The sequence below is a fragment of the Diprion similis genome, chromosome 8 (genome assembly GCF_021155765.1).
Source record: "Diprion similis isolate iyDipSimi1 chromosome 8, iyDipSimi1.1, whole genome shotgun sequence".
Taxonomy (NCBI): Eukaryota; Metazoa; Arthropoda; class Insecta; order Hymenoptera; family Diprionidae; genus Diprion; species Diprion similis.
Window position 1 is genome coordinate 19,199,422 of NC_060112.1, and position 20,198 is coordinate 19,219,619.

At 42.9% G+C, this 20,198-nt stretch overlaps 1 protein-coding gene across 3 annotated transcripts in view; it reads right to left on the minus strand.

The window, feature by feature from the left end:
- Positions 1-20,198, minus strand: part of LOC124408808 (AF4/FMR2 family member lilli-like) — a 252,252-nt gene that overhangs the window by 22,662 nt on the left and 209,392 nt on the right. For 2 of the 3 annotated variants that reach the window (XM_046886019.1, XM_046886018.1), the window contains exon 5: positions 6,632-6,679. The exons of the other annotated variant lie outside the window; for it this stretch is intronic. In XM_046886019.1, coding sequence (XP_046741975.1) covers positions 6,632-6,679 — 48 coding nt within the window. The remainder of the gene's footprint in view (positions 1-6,631; positions 6,680-20,198) is intronic. 3 annotated transcript variants of the gene reach the window in all.

Consider the following 20,198-nt stretch of genomic DNA (forward strand, 5'->3'; position numbering starts at 1 on the left):
CACGTTGCCAAGCGAGAGGTAGAATTAGAAACATTTATTCAGTTACCCTATCGATTGGTACAAAGATACTATACGTACTCACATAAAGCTACAGCGCTTTGTCAACCAAACGGCAATATAAGAAGATCCCTGCACAGAAACTATTGGATTCAAATTTGAAAACAGCTTACATTCTTCTGCAGATAGTGGTATAGTAAATGGTGAATGCACACAGCTTCGAGAGCATCCAGTTTCACAAGCTGCATCCAGATTGTGACAGATTAGAAAAAAACAATGGAAAGAATAATTAGGAAAGACTCGATCTCCACCGATATTATTGACATTCATATAATGATCCTTTCGTCACTCGACACTCGGGCGACAGTCTTACCGGTCTACGAACTCTTTTTCAAAGGGCAACAATGGCCCCATTATCGAAATGCTTATTACCTATTACCTATTACTTATTACGCAGTCCGTTCCATGACGGACGGTGTTCCCACGATCCGTGTCTCGTGTAATTCTAGCCGTCGCGTCGCCGAAGCTGCGGCCAACATTGCCGGGGTGGTTTCTATGAAATTCTGACAGTGTGAGCACCGCGTAGCTAACTTGTCACAGGTCTTAAAACCACGAGAATTTGAGAAGACATAGTACCTTCTAACAGTATCAATGATACTCGGCAATCAGGTGTCGTTTGGAGTTCACTAACAAGCAGAATATTACTTTCGTTGAGATGAGATAAAGCAAAAATTCAAATCTTTGATGCGTTACGTTTCAATGACTCACGAAAGTTTAGTAATCATCCTGTAAGATGAATTGCAATTACTTTTGTATTACATTCTGTGATTCGACGCATGGCAGGATCGTAAAAAAAAATTACGGTCAAAATCACGGAAGGAATACATTCCAATTTCATTTTCTTACAGATCGTTTGAGTGAGCAAAACGGAGAAGCCTTGAAGATCATCAAGCCAGTGTAAATTGGTAGCCTAGAGGTTAAGAGAGCGGTAAGACTTTTGCTTTCCTTCGCTGGTTCATGTTGCGCATTTTTGGGGTAGCACGTTTGCACGTCCCGCGGGTTACTGTAGGATATATACATATGTAGAAATAGTAGGGACGAAGCTGGTTAAGCCAGTGTAGACCGATATCGAGCAAGCTGACTGTAATAGATTATTCTTTACGGAGAGTTTGCTGGATTGTGAAGAATCTGGTTTTCGAAAGAACTGGTGAAGGTGATGAAGGATCGCGCGCCAGGCTATGACGACTTGATTCCTGAGGCGAGATCGATGAAGGAGTGAAGCGGCGACTCTAGGTTGACATTCCATGTAGAACGGGAGCATGCCAAACTTCGAAGTAAATCCAGTAAGCAGGGGCCGCCTGCAGGTTGGGTCATGCATATTCACGAGTCTACTCTCATCTATCAATCCTGCCAAATGTGTAATGGCCTGGCATCAATATCCGAGCGCATTCTGCAAATTCTCACGGCTCGGATTTGAAAGTATCCTAGTAGCTTCAGACCACGGAGCCGAGTGAGGTTCTAGCTCTAGATTCCTTGCGAAATCAGAGACCATAGAACCCAGAACTCAGCGAGCCTGTACACCACGTGTGGCAGCTGCCGCGCGTCTTGAATGCAAATGCAAAGTGAATCCATGCGAAAATTTATTACCACGATTTCAGCCGAGTTCCAGTTTTCACAAAAGCCCGCTGCAAGTGTATCGTCAACATTTTCATCTCCGATTTGCTGCTCTTTAATGCGAAATCAAGACGACAATTCTCATGAACACGGTTAACCGTTCAACGATAAGAGGGAATAAATCACTGCCTATAACCGCAACGCCCACGCCACGCAATTACGCGTCAGATGCCTTCTAGCTCAGCAAGGATGCCGCTATCTTATTGTTGGTTAAACTAATTTGTAATTAGAAAGGAGCAACCCGAAGGCTTGCTAAAGCACATGATGGAGTCACGTTGACGCGGTTGGCAGTCGGATGATAGTGAGCGTCACGAGTACCGCTGACTGGTAGAGCGTAAGAAGTAAGACGCAAGTCGTAAAGCAGTCCGCCAAGAAAAAGTTGAGCTACTCGCAAGCAGCTCCTCGCATAAGCGTTGGCTATTGATGATGTAACCCCGGACTGTCGAGCGAGGAGGATAGTCTATCGCGTTTAGGGCTGAGCTCGGCTATTATGCAAATTGATGTTAATTAAAATCAAACAGAAATCATCTCTAATAGTTTATCACACAGGAGAAGACTCCGCAGGACGAGGTTTATTATCGACTGTCGAATTATACATATGTGTTTACCTTTCGGAGATGAGCTTCATTTATACAGATTCAATCTTCGCCGGAGCTTATCGGCGTGCTTTGACTGATACTAATTGAATTCTGCCGTGATCATTATTCTGTGAGATTAACTCAGATGCACCGGTTACCAGTTAAGACTGGGAAAGGGGTGAGCTAAGAAAATAAATAAAGACATGAAGAGATCGTTCATTTCTTCACGAGAATTGAAGAAAGTTGTTGGATTCCGAAACTGATGGCTTTTTTAATAACCACTAGACGTGTTCATTTAAATGCAAAATTCTCACACATGTATCTGTATTTAGTAGTACCCTCAATGAGGAACAAATTTCAAATTTATGGTTTGAAGAAATAAAAGTCAGTTATTTTATTTCACCATGCCAGTGCACCATCGATCGGAATTCTATATGTCTCGGGTATAAATGTTCATCTTTTAAAACGCGAAAACCGCAGCGTGCTACATCTCAATTAATACACTTACGCAAGGCCTAGGTATTGGAGAGGCGTGATCGACCGGTTGTTTTCCGTGCTCCTGAGGTATTCCGTACCCGTAGGTGAAACGTAACGAAATGTAGACCAAGAAACCCGGTCGAGAGTCAGCTGTAATTTACGAGGTGGTAGCATCTTCGATTCTTAAGGACGTCGTTATAGGTTGCACGAGGATCGCGACCCCGGGAGCACGCGAACGCCTGTTCGCCTAACCTCTACTCGAACAGTTGGCACTTTCAAATGTATAGCTGTCCGTTTGCTCTTGTTGACGTATTTCAGGCGAGTCTTTGGTCGCAAATACAATTTTCCTTTAGCTCCTCCTCTAGAGCCCCAGACGGGGGATGAGAAGAACGGGGTGGAGAGAGCGTGGAGGACATGGAAATTGTCGCGATAAATCGCCAGCTGCGATCTATTCCATTATCCACCGCATGCAGAACATCGGCGACGTGTCTTTGTACCGAAGACAGTTCTTGCCCCCTGGATCACGAAGGAAGAAGGGAATAAAAGTAAGAGACGGTGCAGGGGAGGCGCTGGAGAAGCATGAAAGAGAAAAGGTTTTCGAGCGCCACGTCGAGGCCACGTCGACGGTGAGGAGCGCATCAGTCTTTACAGACACTTCGCCTCAGTTCTGCGAGGCGAAGGGCTTGATACGCGTCAGCCGCCTGGGTGCATCGGCGTGACGTCTGATAGGCAGATTGATAAGTCGACATTGAAGACAATAGTTGCAGGCTCTACGCAGTAAATTGTATAGCCCGGCGAGTATATGTAGCCGGCAGTTTCTTCAATTTGAAAATGAACCTCGACGTCGCGTCGGAGCGGTACGCAAGGTGAATTATGCATCCACTGTCGTCGACGAGTTAGCTACATCAAAGTCGGACGGCAATGCGAAGAAGGTGTACCTGCGGGACTCTGCGGCTCCGCATACGTCGCGTATAAAAATGCTGTGCAAGATTGACCGATCGAGATCCGTTTCGACCTCGTAGCTGACCAAATCGGTGATTTACGAAGGCGCGATACGATTTCATGGTCGGCGAAGAGGAGAGTTGTCTTACGACCACAAGGTGGAAGCCCGAGCCCAACTTTGCCCCGGTAATCCGAGATGATACTTACTACAGCTTCGTGGGCTTATAGACACGCCGTGCGTCGATATGATCCGGCTGTGTGTTATTACTATCGTAGATTGATGGAATCAAGCAACCAGTCATTTCGTCTGGGGAATCAGTGAGAATTAATTCCAGGCTATTAATTTCTCCGCGCCTTAACCAACTTCGAGAACTCCTTCGAGACCGGGTTGAGATGAACCTTGTCTGCGCTAGCAAACAGCATCGCACCAGTACCATTCGCGCATGTCCCGTCCATACGTGAACCAAACCTAGGTATGTCCACGTAGAGCCGAGCAGCTCGTACATGGGTGCTGGGTCGTACGTGTGCAACGTTACAGCCGTGGTAGGTATGTACGTGCGTACGGAAAGGCGCTTGCCTGCTCGGCTTGTACGTGATTTAGACAACTTTTTACTCGTCGGGCGAGGCGAGCTGAACCCGGTGAACCCTTCAGGTGTGCTCGTACGCTGATGAGCATCAGAAATCAGTCAGGCGGTGTGAATTAATGCTCAGGCATTAATTATACGATTGGATGCTACACGAGGCCTTCTTAGAGATTAAGATGGGGGCATGAGCGCCGGTTAAGTTGAATTTGTATTACCCGTCTATATAAAGTTATGGACTCAAGACTCCATATGGGAATTGAATTCCGTTTCATCCATAAGCCAAGCCTCCACCGCCCTCCGCACCACTTTCTTGCTTCTTCAGAGTTCAGCTATTACTGTTTCACATCAATTTTCAACTGTCTGTTACACGTACGCAACGTGCGGAATAAGCCGGTAAGACACAAGTCGGTATAGTCTTGCGTAATTGGATCGGCATTTTTAGAGGTCAAGCACACTTCCATTTTAGGGGCATGCCGGGCAGCAAATATCAATTAACTGGGGAGGTTGAGAAGGTGGAAGATAAAATCATAAATAAACTGTCGGGTGTCATATAGACGCAACGTAGAAAAAATCTCGAATAGAATTATGCTTCTTGTACAAGGTTTTTCATTTCATTGGTTGCAATAAATTCGCATGTAATGCATCACGTATGAAATCATTCCGTTAATCCTTCAGTCCCATGTCGGCTAACTCTGTGTTTTGTCAAGGGATGATATGTTCCATTGTGTGACTGGTGATGTAGAATGAGGAATATATCACCGAGAATAAGTTGTGAGTAGTGAACAAGTGAAGTAGAGGTTCACCGTGAAGTGATAACTGAGTTCTCAGTGAAAACTTGGACCCGAGGTCGGCGGGACTTTGCAAGAGCGAGGGGCCTGGTTATGAAGTCGTTGTAAGTGCACCGCGGGGCTCCTAGTACCAGGCGTGTACCTTGCCAACATAAATTAACCATGATTTTGCATTTACACTGAAATTCAAAGGACTTTGGTAAGCTGGAAAATTTATTTACGATCACCTCACGGATCCGCCAGGTATGAAGAGAGATTTGCCACAGCGATAACAACTTAATTGCGCCGGTTATTTGTTAGCCTTGCATTTATCGTAGCCAGGAAAAATATCTTCTCAGTTTTCGGCATCCTATCTTCTGAATAATAAACAAATTTTTCCTGAACTTACGAAGCACCTGCGAAGCTTAATCATGTTTCGCGAGCGTAAAGTGCTGACATGATTATATGTTCGCTTTCTTCCCATGAGATCAGACACACCAGTAAGACGATTAACTATAACCGTTGGTTGAACTTTTTCAAAATATCACGAAACATAATTTGAGCAGTCGGCGTGGTGCAATAACCCCGAAGCAATTAAACTGATGATCGTTTACCAGTAATCTCGCGTACTTTCTACAAATGGAGATCGGCACTCTGCAGTTCGCTGCGTAGTCGGTTCGTCGCGTCGACTGGTCTAAAATATTCATAAAATCGTCTCACGCTTACAGAGTCCATGCAAGATGTATAAGTTGAGTAAGGTCAGTATCTCTGAACGTACTCCGAATCGAGTGCTGTTTCATCAAGAGCCTTTCTACTCGACTGTTCGCGTGCAATTCCCGGTACGTCCCGCATTGTTATCAGTTCGCCCACGTTGACGAGAGGTTAATTGTGTCGTTCGTCTGATTCGCATTACTCTTGCTCAAACACCTACTTGGATCCTTAGCATAGTTTGGAATGAAAAATGATTTGACGAACAGTAGTTCTCCATCATCTACGTAATAATTGTGCAAAACTGTCACCAGTACCCCAACGTTTCCTTTCTTTGCGACCATGCACAGCTGGCCAATTGCGCGCGGAACTTTTAGATCGGAATCGGAATCAATTAAGACCGAACACCATACGAATAACGCCCATACGCAGAACTGTTCCACCATCTAAATAAGGCTCGTTGCGCTATGGCAACGTGGGTCGCGCGGATCTGCGTACTTTTCGCCGATCGGACAAATAGATAAGAATTAGAAGGTATAAGTAGACGACAAGGGGTCGTTGCGCATATGGGAAACCATCGCAGCCGTGGGAGGCAACGGGACCGGCAACGTGGTCCGTAGGGAAGCAAAGTCGACCGCAATTCGAGAGCTACGATTTCATCTAGAGTCACTCGGAAGTTAGAGTCTTTGAAACGATGCAGACCCTTGATTCCGACCATCTGCACGTTGGGGACTGACTTGCGCGCGTGACATGCGTGCATTGGAATTCTACATGGGATAAGGAAATTTTTCATGTTTCATGGAATAGGTATGAAATTTTCTGAAACGGAATGCTTCACGACAATTATTTTGCTTTGTGCAGCTGACGGGTACTTAGGGTCACGCCCATAAACCACATGACTCACCGATAGTAAGTAGCCTAGGCGAAGAACTCGGTTGAAACGGCCGCTTACCTAGAACAAAGAAAAACAAAAATATACGTTAATGAGTGACGAGGATATATCGTAAAATTTTTTAAATTTTGGGTCCAAGACCCCTGGGGTAAAATGATCAGAATGTGATGGGTACTGATCTGTGTGCGATTGCAAGGCTGGCGAATAAACTACATTTTTAATGTTCTTCGGGTCACGATCTATGTGTTCATTTATCAGTTCGATTCGGAGGATCGCTCAATGATAGTGAGAACCGCATGTTTTTGGTACCGAGGTAAAAACCTGATTGCATGGTGTGTGCAGTCTATTAATCATGGCAATTGCAGCAGTTTCGGTAAAAGGAGGTAAGTAATTTGATTGCGTAACCAAATTGCAGAGTTAGCGTAAAAATTCTGTTGCCTAGGAACAGGTTAATTTTTTTATTACAATTTTTTATTTTATAAACTGCTCATATTTAATGCTGAAACGATGCGCTGTCGTCCTGATCACATTAACATCAATAAATTAATGTATATACTAGGCGCCCGGAGCATGCTCAAATTGCCTTACGAGAGTAAAAGTGAATTATTCACAGTGGTATATAGAAGACTGGAAATTTCAATGAATATAATTAACGGTGAGCAATGATCGTAGCGAGGGCACGAGGTCGGTGAAACGCTTAGTAACAGGTCTGTGCTGCAAAAATTGTATGCGTATATTCAGATGCAATGAAAAAAAGAGAAAAGAAATGATGAATAAACTTCTAGATAAAACTAAATTAACAGTGGATTGCAGGGGTGACCCACTACATGAAAAGTCAACATCGCAACAACGACGACGGCAAACGTGGGGTCGGCTCGTTAACAGAACGCGACTTGGACAACTGACGGCTCGACGGTGCTTTTACTAAACATCTTCTGGAACTCCGACACATACTTAATCTTAACTGATATGCAAATAATTTGCTGGATAAAGGAATCAAACAGAGCGCAGAGATGTTTGATAGATTCTCACGGTGTCACGCAGAACATGCACGCACATATCGGAATCAACGAAAAATATTTTAGCGTGATTTTTACCTCGGATCATTCAATGCAGTAACCTTTCTTGTACGGAGTGAATGTAACGTAGATACATATATACATAAATACATGGATGCAATTCAAGTATATTTAAATTCAGATTAGATAGAACAGTTGTTTTATAAGTTTGCAAGTGGAAAAGGACAAGAAATACTACTTCTTTTTTTTTTATAAATCAGCTCTTGTGATTTCGTAAATGTCATCGAATTCGAATGATACATTGCCGAATTTCTTTTTTTTTCATATTATTCACACTAGTGTCAGGACGAAGAAGTTAACCAGTTTTAATGTTGTTTTGTACCAGTATAAGAATTCGTCGGAATACATGATTATAGGCACCGGCTTGAAGAAAGATCAGGATCATAAATATTGGCAGGGACATTAAGCTCCTGCCTTTAGACGGTCGCCAAGCCTCGCAAAATATTGTACTCTTGATAGCCATTACCGACTTATTAAACCACTGATTATGATAAGTTGGCAAATAGCTGGACGCCCCCTGCGTCACATATTTATATTTATCGTACGTAAGCTCGACGCATCCTCGACTTACTTTTGTAATAAATCATTTTAAACGATCAGAACCCAGGTCAGCGTTATAAAGTTATGAACGATCCGAAGCCGCACCCAGCCAGAAGAAAGTTTTGCTGCTGAGCACCATCGTCGTGGGTAGTTGTGCAGATGTTATGCATCATAATGCATGAAGAGGTGCCCGCAGATCTTCTCTCGAGAAATGATAGAAGGGAGAAATTTGGTAGCTGTCTTCCCTTTAACGATTCGTTGCATGCAATAATTCGTCCTTCGCCACGTGATTCAGATTTGAACTCTTTCACGTTTTTCCATGTAACATACGATCTCGACAATAATGCCGAGTTATGATTCGCGTCGGCAGACAGCTGCTAATTTCACAGTTTATACGAGTCACGAAGCGCCTAATTATCGGTCGCATCGATCACCGATCGACGGTCTTCGACTCTAAAACTCGACGGGCTTGGGGTGAAGAGAGGCGCAGAGTTTGTGGGGTATTCGTTTATCGTATCGTTATCGTTCACTTTGATACACCGCCCTCGAATAATTGCCTACCGAGATGCAGGTCGCCGCGCAATCACCGCTGACTGCATAATCGCCCGATTAATACAGCATCAATTAATTAATGGGCAAAAATCCGGAGGAATGATCAATAGAGATTCATGGCTCCCCTGGATATAAACGCCAACCCATACTTCTCCAGGGACCAGCCACGTCCGTTCTGTGGCATAACTTATAACCACGAGAATTCCCCATTAATTATGATAATTGATCTGCGTAATTATTGCATGGCTAACGACAGCCCAGAGTTTAGTCGGAACTTTGCGAGTCAATTTCCGATTAATCTCTCCAGCATTTATCGACGCGAGATTCCGATGTCTAGAATTATCTACTTATTGTTCCACCGCATACTTGCGATTCGTCCGCTGCCTTAATGACGCGTACTGGTTGAGCAAGAGTAACGATTCTTCCAAACCAAAATCATCCCAAGTAAATTAATTTTTTTTGTAATTGTTCATCGATATTCCAACTCAACTGTAATAACAATTTGTCAATCTAACGCAATTTTGTGTATGAATAAATCAATGCTTGTGAAGCATATTCGCGATCTTATTGATTAATTATATATCATCTGCAATATAAATTAGCTGATTGGCAAGTTCGAGACAGTAGATACTTTATGTGCTTGACTTCATTGGTAACCAGTGTGATCTAACGACGTTCATCCTTTTGTCAGTGACACCGCAGCTCGGCAACCTAGAACAGTTGTTCTCGAGATCTTTTAATAAAGAAACAACTGTGATCAAATAAAATTGTCGCAACTGCAAGAGCACGTCATGCACGACAGAAGATAGCCGCGACCTCGCGATGCTTCAAAATCACATCAACAGGCGTCAAATTCTTCCAGCATATATTTTAATCTGTCGAGAGAGCACTTCCGCAATTAAGTAGTTCCAAGTCTTATCGCGGCATTCGAAAGGTGACATTGCGACAGCGCGTAAAGAATTCACGAAGGGAAATCTGCTTGGTAAAGTAACGGAGGTTGGATGCGATTCAATTACCCCACGCTTGTGTAAATTGGTTTTAATTTCGGGCCGGAATTATAATGCGGTAACACAATACTCGGGCCATGTACACATAATACATTCTTCTCGGTGGTCAAGTCCGGCTAACAAATGGTCAACTCGTCTTTTACAGAGCTTCGCGTTATATTTACATCATGTGCAAAGATCCTTACAACACCCACGCGTGCGTCTCCCCCTCATCGCGTTATGTTCGCTGTGTCTACCTCGCTCTTTATTTCTCATCTCTCTCGCTTCTTCTACGCTATATACGATTAGGCTGTCCATCGTTCGAAACTTTCTCAAATATAATTAATCCGCGTTAATAATTTAAAGTCCGATCAATCAACGAGGAGCCCACGAACACCCGTCACTTGTACCACCGATTGATTGAATTCTGCAGCCGTATGTCGAACCCAGAAAATCGATGTGTGCACTGACGGTTCAGAATTTTGCGGAGTTTTAATTATTCATTGAATAATTAATGAGATTATTGCTCTTTGACTCGGAGCGCTGCACCTTTGTACCTCTCAGTTCGTGAATTTCTAGGAATCGGAACGGTAATGGATTGGTTTTAAGACGATCGATAATCCGATACTACGGTACAGCCTTGATGAAGGATTGAAAAAAAATCCACTCCGAGTGGTGCTGGTGATGACGGAAGTGCCGGAAGCGGTGTGAGCTGCGAGGACGACGGAGGCGTACACCGCTGCACCCACATAATGGTTGAAATGAATTGCTCTCTCGCAAAACGAAAGCTCCGACTCTCTCCCTTTCCTCTTTCTTCACTAGCAGACGACCATATCCTCAATTAGAGAGCATTGTGCACCGCGCGCTCATCTCCGAGTTGGTATACGGGTGGGTACAACATTGCAGTGGAACAATAAATAAGGATGGAAGAGTTGATTTATAAATACTTTCCCCATAAAAAAAACTGCACATGGTCCTCATATTTATTATTCACATATATTTGCGTTCGTCCGTCGGAAAGGAAAATCCGGCGCAGCTACTGCAGGCGCAAACGAGGCCAAGGCGACAATGAGAGATGAGCTTCTGGTTATGGTCAGGCATTACGTTGGGATTTCTGCCATCCAGAAATACCTTATCGGCGCCAGGGGTCTTCAGGGAAGCATAACCAGATAGCGATTCTCATCGCAATAACAGTTTCAATTTCTGACCCTAATTTCACGGGTCTTCATCAGCCCGGAATTAAGTACCTACTCGGGTCTTTGGGATTCCCGAGATGAGGATTACGTGCAGTTAAGGGTAGGCGATATGATTTCCGAGTCGGAACCGAGTGGCTGTTGCGAATCCGTCTCACTTTGGAAGTAACTTGACAAGAGTATAATAATACGGCGTAACTACTCAAGCAAGAATCACGGAAGAAACAACCGAGCAGGTATTATACAGTGAATGGGGCATTCTGTAACAACACGATCTCACACATCAGATAAAACCGTATTATTAATGATACAACCGACTTAATCATACCTCCAGGGAGAGAGACGTTACCTGATATTATGTCAGGCTAGACGCCCTTTGACCACAGGGCTCAATTACGATGAAAAATCAGAAAGCAGTGAAATTATTTGCAATAAGAAGTACCTACAAATCGGTATCGCGCGTTGAGTGAGGACATGGATTCACAGGCTCAGAGAAACGTCATTCTAGCGACCATAAACCGTCCGAATACTTGGATGAGATACAGCAAACACGAATTTGTTAGCTTTCAAAACTGGATTTGCTTTATTCAAAGTCATCCCTTATTCAGTTTGCTCGATCACTTAAGTCAACGTTTTGGACACGTGCTTCATGTGTATATGCACGCTTGCGGATGGATGGCAGTGATCTGTTACGGCATGGTGCTTCACGTTCTACTTTGATGCGATTAGGTGCAGTTCCGATGGTTGATTTTTAGTTCATCTCAGATCAAATCTTTAAAAGGAATAACATGGAAAGTTCATTTGCTTCGAAGAATTTATGTAGACGGGATCAATTCGAAAATGAGGAAAAAAACGAAACCTGAGAAGTAGAGAAAACGAAGCTTCTACTCAATCAGGCCGACGTGTGCAAAGTTTAGATTACTTTGAGAATGTATAACCCGATTGAACATGGTCAGTAATAACGACTTGCGATAAGTTTCACCACGTCATTTGATAAATCTTAATATTAATTTGAATGTTAGTTTCTTCCGAGTCTTAAACCTCCTCCAGCTATCAATTCTGCCACGTCTGGTCTTAACGTGCGATTAATTTTACAAGGTATGATGAAGTATTAAGAGAGAGGTATCGAAAAAAAGAAAGAAATTTTAGACCTATGTTAAATCGATTAGACAAAAGGACGACACAAGTGTTATCCAATATTAATATGTGATCCATAAGAGCGATAAAAAATCCGAACCAAGATATGGTCAAGCAAAATTTAGTGCAGCTGATTGAGTATTTGTACCGCTCTTCAACGACTTTCCAGGTCTTTCGGGTTATTTGAAAGTTTCGGGGTCACCGAAGGCGGGTTTATCGTGACACGGCATTGATGGTTTGTGAGTTAATTATAAAACTCTCCGCATAGTTTATGTCGCCGCACTTTCGAAGTTAAAAGAATTAGTGAAGTGATTAGATTCTCTAAATGGATCCACCTTCTATTTCACCGCTGAAACCAATATCCTGTTCGCTAATTTCAAATTAATATTCAACATTTACTGGAAAGTAGATAAACAATGATTTATCGTGCGACGAGTAAGCCTTGTGCTCATGACACGAAACTTTCAGTATTTAAAATTTCAGGTGTATCTCCGATGATTTTTCAACGATGGGATGTATCGATCATTCACCGCAATGTCTTATTTTATTCTGAAAAGCCAGCGTGCCGTACCTGAAGGATATTTTTCAATAATGCAGCCAGAGTGATTACGCTGTAACTATGCTGTTTAAGACTCTAGATCCTAGGTAGAACTCTTTCGAAAATGCCGTCGGTCCTAATTTATCAAAAACTCGAACGATGCCTTGGTTAGTTAGTGTTTAAAAGTTGCGCAGTACCTAACCAAACTCACTACAACTCAATTACTAGAGAAACGTGCTATCGGCTCTTAGGAAGCAAGAGTGACCGGTACCGGATCGTACCCATGATCCATGCCCGCTGTTCTCCGGGTATAGTTTCGAAGAGCGCAATGCTTTACCGCATATTAATAGTTGCGGAACGCGCGAGGTGTTCAGCATGCTGCCCTCTCACCGAGCCGGGACGAGAGATTCAGTCGTATAATAGCACACAAGTTCGAGCGTATGAGTACGCCAAGCCGAGCAAGCGGCACTTATGGCACGAGATACGAATAGAACACGAGTTACGTAAGTCCTGGCATCACACGCGGGAGTAGCGAACATCCTGGTGCCCGTATCCGCCATCAGCCCCCGTCACTTGCGTGAGCAACTCTGCTCAGTCTTAATGTTTCGTTATCTAACCGATTCGCGATTCTCGTTTGCCGCCACGGTGGTCCGTGATCTGTGAAAATTAAAACCCCACGAGCCGTCATGACCCATTGCGGCCAAGCCGCGTCGTTGAGCCGAGGCGGAAACGGAATAACAAACCACTGCATATGCATTTCATATTAATCCTTAAGCAGTGTTCGCAGAGTAGCTACGATTTCTTCGAATTCACGAGGTAAACTCGCTTCGATAAACTGATTTTATACTCAAGAATGGGCATGGCTACAGGTACGTAAAGTCTAAAAGTCTGCTTAACTCGATTCAATCCACATTCAGATGCGGGCACGCTGCGTATTCCTTGGACTGGATGCACGGAGATGCATCATATGCGGGTTAGAAAGGTCAGCCTCGAACGCGTGCGTGAATAGAAGAGGCAAGGCTGCGCTGGCGCATCAACAACTGTTTGAGGTACTCGCGTACGTACGAGAATCAGCGACTTGGTCTTAAGCTGTGAGGCTGCAAGGCCACCTCGGACTTTGCCCAAAAGAGAAAACGACTGTCTGGATATTTAATCGGTTTTTTCATCTTTGCAACAGCCTGCAATCGAAAATATACAAACGTCCTCGCAGGAGTGTAATCACGCATTCACATTCATCGAAATTGACGAGACGACATAACAATGAGTTTGTGATACAGACACACTCTACTTATATTCGCAACCAAGCCCAGGGTTCGATGCAATTGAGAATAAAGAGGCTGTGAGGTTATAATTGCCATGAAAAAGGTATAATTGATGACTTTGCTAATCAGACATTTTTATCTTCGTTCACTGGTTCGCGGTTTGTTAATGCAATGGCTTCGCTGGATTTCAGATCCTCTCCCGCGTGACCTCGGAACTTTCTCACACAGGCGTAGAAGGGATCACGACCGTGCTACTTCGAGATAATGATATTTGGGGTCGTGCATTGACATAAGTAGTTCCGTCCGTAGAACAGGAACGGAGCACGCAATCCAACTATAAAGACGTTTATGACGTTGTAGAAGTCAAGAGGCGCGTAGCGTTTTCATGACGGACATAACGACGGGGTAAAATCAACAGCCAGAGAAGTGGGTGGCGAATTGTGAGCTGAATTTGTGAATAGCGTCAAATTTATGACTGCGTGACATACAACTATTATTTTACCCGAACCGTTTCCCCCTCGAAATCATATCCGTTTTCCGTATGGCGATCAACAAAAACATAGTTTTCGTTCTCTCTTCTCAACCATCTATCAAGAAATACATGTTTTACAATACTTATCTCAAATGCAGTATTCGCTTTGCAATTTTGGCTTCAATAATGTATTCTGTAATACTGCAAGACTTCTTGAAAAAATTGAGTAATTGATCATCGGCAATTGCACATTCACTTTGTTCGTGAATTGCCGGAGTATGATTGTCACAGTATTTGGATTATACATATCACTAAATTGTCATGTTGTACTTTTAACACCTTGAGATCCGTACGCGCCTGATACGATTAGAATTATTAGGATCGTAAAAGCTACCCCTATCACAATTCACAGCTGCACTGTCTCTACTACTAGAAACGAAAGGCAAGCTGTAACAAGTCTTTTATTTTGTACATTAGTGTAACGGGAAGTTATATCAGCTTCACTGGTGTTAATTTTTCACTTTTACTAATATTAACGAGATCGAGTTATCTCGGTTATCTAATAAGGTTGTAAGGTGAGAGAAGTCCGTGGAAATCTCGCCTTGGAACCCATCCGAACGCGGCCGGCCACTTGCGCAACTATTTGTTACGTGTATCCAGCCGTACGTACGTCACTGCATGCAAGACTTGTACTGAGTTGATACACTGCGCCAGTAGCAGATTTCAATCTGTGAAGACGAAGACTGCACCAGATCACATCTGACACCGGACGGGAACGTTGAAGAATAAAAGTATCAGTTGCTGGCGCGCGAATATCGGATGAGTAACGATAGTACAATCGAATATCGTAGATCCCCTGACAAATATCGTACATACATAACACGAGCGAAGAGTTACTATTCACCACCGATGAAACAGGATCTCTTGAAATCTCACCACCGTCTTCTCACCAGCATCTCATAGCCGTCTCACGCTGGCGTGTGTATCATTCATCATTAGAGATTATTTGCGCAGGCATTCGGTTTTCGAGTGAATGTCAGCTGGTAGTGCCTGCACGGGTTTATCTTTCTCTTCATTTATTTATTTTAAAAATATTTTGCGCCGGCAAAAAATTTCCCCTGACGTGATATCCAGCCTGCCGAGTAGCATCGTGCGATGATCAATTGAATATCCTCAGATGGTAATTTTAAATTGTACGTAGCGGTACTGGGCCAGCTAGCTGTTTCTGATCACGAAAACTCGATACAACAGTTAAGGATATTATTGATTTGAACTTCGGTTCCTCCAATGACACACGCCTCGCTCGCAAGCCACCGTGACTAAGGAGTAATTATCCATAAAGATGATCAAGTGTAGAATTTAATAACCCGTAGAAACGTATGCGGGAATATGGGATACCCAAATTTATGAAAATTTCAGTTACTCTCCAATCACAGAACCGTGATGGAATAACGGTTATCCGCCGGGTTCTCGAGGGATAATATTGATCGTGTTTTGACGTGGGTTTATATCGACGAAAAACACGATGTTCGGTTTTGGGGTATAATTTTTAAATTATTCGGTTGAAATTTTAGACGCATAAACACACCGTGAACGGGACGAGAGTAACCGATAGTTAGTCTTCGTGTGTTACCAAAATGCTCATCCGGTGAATCCAGCCCATTACAGAGTGACATTACAGTCTTATAAATTCGATTCGAGAATTTGCATCTTAATGAATCAATTAAAATTATGTAAATTTGAGAAATACCAGCTAATTGATATCTTGGTGAAATGTTTTCTCTATCTTTGATTAACTCGACCGTAAAAAAGGAACCGCAAAACTACAGCAGGTATCTGCGAATTTACTACTAAATCAGTAAATTGTAAATGGGATTACCGGTTTTGCAATGATATACCACCATTGAATTTGTCGGTGTTTGATGTTTATGCGGCTTCGAAGGACAGAACGCTGGCGGTCGGACATCGCCACAATATTTTTAATAAATTAGTTAATATTAAGTTGATAATAAAGTTAATAATAAAATAAGTTGAATTATCAATTAGCCCCAACAAAGAGAAGTACAACTATTCTGCTCACCTTTCCAACATATCGTTTTAGTCTGAAAATTTGCGGACATCGACAGTTCTTCTACGGTTTCCAGATTAAGAATAATTTTACCGAAAGGAAACTTTACCGAATTTTATCCATTACTACCATTACCTTAAACGATAAAAATAAACACCGTCATCTTCACGACATTTCCGCAGCGACCGCAGCAACACATCGTCGTCACATGCAGAGGTAATGCAATTGCCTCAATTATATTCTCTTCATAAATATTCTTCTTTTCCTTTTACTCTTCCTTTTTACCGTTCTTCATGACGAGTTGCCTTCCAATATCTCACAGCTGTTTCCCTGCCGCGAATACACTCTCAATATCTCCGCTGCCAAATATGTTTAATGTTTCATCAGTCTACTACGTTCGGTCCACTCTGAGGTCTCGGCTTCTAATAACTTCATCGTACATGTCAATATGTCCGTCGTGTTAAGTCCCGCCACTTCTAACATGTATGGACATTAAGAACGGCCACTTTAGGTGGTCACTCGAAGTGCCGTCAAGCCTCTTTCAGCATCATGAATCCCCGGAGCCGAATGAACCATCCAATTCGCACTTTAGATGGATAAATACCTGCCTGGATAAGAAGGCGAGTAGGTAGGCCAGCATATTAGTATATAGATATGAGATAGACGTCTAGATGTTGGCTAGTCGCGAAGAAAGCGTTGGGCAAAATGGAGGCCAGAGAAAAAAAATCGCCGGCACGTTTAACGAACAACGAGTAACAATGCTCGCGGTGATTGCGGTCGACTAGGAAGAGACTCGAGGTGTGGCTCTTCTACTCCAAGATATATATATATAAATGTATATATATATATACGTACACCGATGTATGTCCATCTGCGTTCCATGGATATAGGTGTAAGCATCATAGAGAGATCCTCGATCCTCGCTGGATCTGCTGTATCATCATTCGAAATCATCGATCGGTCACGCGGATCATTAGATCAAAGCCACTGCCCGACCACGTTTAATTTGAAACTGAAAGAATTCGTTCAGGGTTTGCTATTTGAAGCGCCCCTGGTCACCGTGTCTCTTCCAACTTAGTTTTGCGAGTTTATTGAAGTGCAATGGCGAACTTGATTGATACAAAATAATGAGACATGTAGTGAGCGTTGCTGAGGAATATAAAATAATTGATCTGTGGAACTTCAGGTAAGCACGGATTCACAGTCGAACAGTTTATTCTTAGTTTTCGAATGGTGATCCGTGATTTTAATACCAATTTTCTTTTTTAAGCAAATATTAATAAAGACGCCCAACATCCGGCGTTCATAATGTTAGGTTACAAAAGCTGAAGTTATTTTCGACGGATAATCGTAGATAGTAATGGAAGAATATTTTGTCTGATTGGACACTTGATTCGGAACGGGGTATAATGCGCTATAACGATCCAGTTATACAATTCGAGAATTCAATCAATGCCAGACAGTGCAACAAACAGACGGCTAAGCTGTGAATTACCTTCCAAATACGGCAGAGGCAAGATCAGACTAAATTGCTGATTCATTCGACCTGGGCTAATTGAAAGTAAAGCTGAAACGAATAACTGCCCATTAATCGATTAATTATCATCGCAGCTACCGAATATCGTTTACAGTTCGAAGCGTGTGCGAAAAATACCAATCCGCCACCGTCAGTTCACATCCGCGTTCAAATCCAAAAGTAGTCGATCCAAATCCGAATATGCCAGTTAATATTCCACGAGTGTTTTGACCCTTTAGATTCTCGCAGAATAGTAAATAATGAACGGTCAAATGCGGCCCAACCGTCACGCTATTTACGGATACGTGACTTTTCTGTCGATAACGTAAGCACCCGCAAATATCGAACAACTGTAATTGAACTCTCAAATTTTTACCATGCCTTCGAAATGTTTGCACAGTTTTTGACACGCACCGTCAAGCGTGAACCGATTTACCGAGTGCGCATCGTGGACGTAGAGATCGCGGATCATGAAGATTGTGCAGATTGCGCAGATTGTGTAGGTATACAAATATAGATTGCGGATGCTAGTAATAACACATTAGCGATAATGAGAGTCAGTCCGGTGCAATGAGGTGTAATCAGTGTTGACTTCACACAATCTCTAGCCACTTTTCCTTTAACTCGCGGTTCGCATCGCTTCACTTTGCAAATAACGGGGCCCGCCCTGGAAGGTAGACGTTGTAACCGTTCAATCCTATCACTCATTATATGTTACTAATGACCTGCAAATGGCAATCGAGTTTAAATCGTACGTAAATAATTGTAATCATAATCACGCGGAACCGTGGGGCACTTCATAGGATACCACCGCTGCCGCCTGTGCTGCGGTAGATATAGGAACGTTGACGTAACTCAGGAATCAATTGGTCACGGCCAATTACTTATTGTGTTCAGACTGGGAATTTTGAATTACATATATCTGAAATGCATGGATGTTCAATAATGATCTTCGACACTGTGTTTCCCAATTATTTGCACAAATCGAAAGTAAATCAGTCGTGGTTTAAGATGAAAGCGAATCCAGTTACAAATATACGATACAGGAATTATAATGATAGGAAAAACGAAGACGTAATAATAACGTATATGATTCACAACCTGCAAATGACAGTAATTAAGCTAATCGCAATATAGAATAAATGCGTAATGATATTATTGGACTGATACACTGTCAGCGAGATAATGGACAGTAACAATGGTCGGTATACGCTTTCTTACCGCGATTCGTGTTCTGTGCAATACTTGCGCCGCGAAGAATGAGAGTTTTTCAACGGAATAACGATGCGAGGATAAGCTACATTTGATGAGAGAAGTTTGTCATAATTGCAGACAGAAATAAAAAATGTTAACAGTACAAACAGTGTGACATCGCTTTTGTACAAAGGTCTTCTATAACTATGTACATAATATGCTCACGTAAAACATTCCGTATATCGAGGTGGCGAGAGATTGAAGGCCAGAAGGACCTAAATAAAGCACTAAAGTGGCACCAGTGACGAACGGCTCGCGCAGTTGGGGACATAATAACTGACGGTGATTCTTCACCGTGCGAATAAAAAAAAAGGACGAAGAAAAAAAATTCAAGAATAGATTAGGCAAAGTGATGCAAGAGGAAAAAGAAACGAAAAAAATATATATATAAAAAAAAACAATTTCTCCACCATTAACAGAGGGAAAAAAGTGCAGATAAAAGGACGTGATTGTCACATTTGATCCGAGGTCATAACCACTGTTGGTCCGCGGCAACGCTTTAAGAAATTTCGTCAGGATGACGAACGTCATTTGACAGAGGTTCATCTACAGGCCGAGGCGTAGGCACGACACAATTCTCCCACCGTCTCCAAGTGCTTTCAGGATCAGAAATAACGGATTGCCGAAAGCTTCATCAGCTTGATCTCCCACTGAGAGGTTCGGCATTGAAGGCAATTTGGAATCGTGTACATTTAACCTCGAGCCCCATTCTCTCCAGCTGCCTTCTCGGCGGCCACGAATCAGGCATGCATCTTTGAAACGGAAGCATCCGAAGCAGAAAGCCATGACAGATGGATTTGGACGGATAACACGTTACGTTCTCGCGAAGTCCGTGGGCAGTCCGAATCTCCGGTGCGTAAGACAAGGTGGAAGAGAAGAAAAATGAAAGTAACACTATCGGACGGTGGATAATTCCAGTCCTGAAACACGACCGAGATGAGGCCTGTTCCGCAGGAAAGTAGGAAACTCACTTGGCTCAACG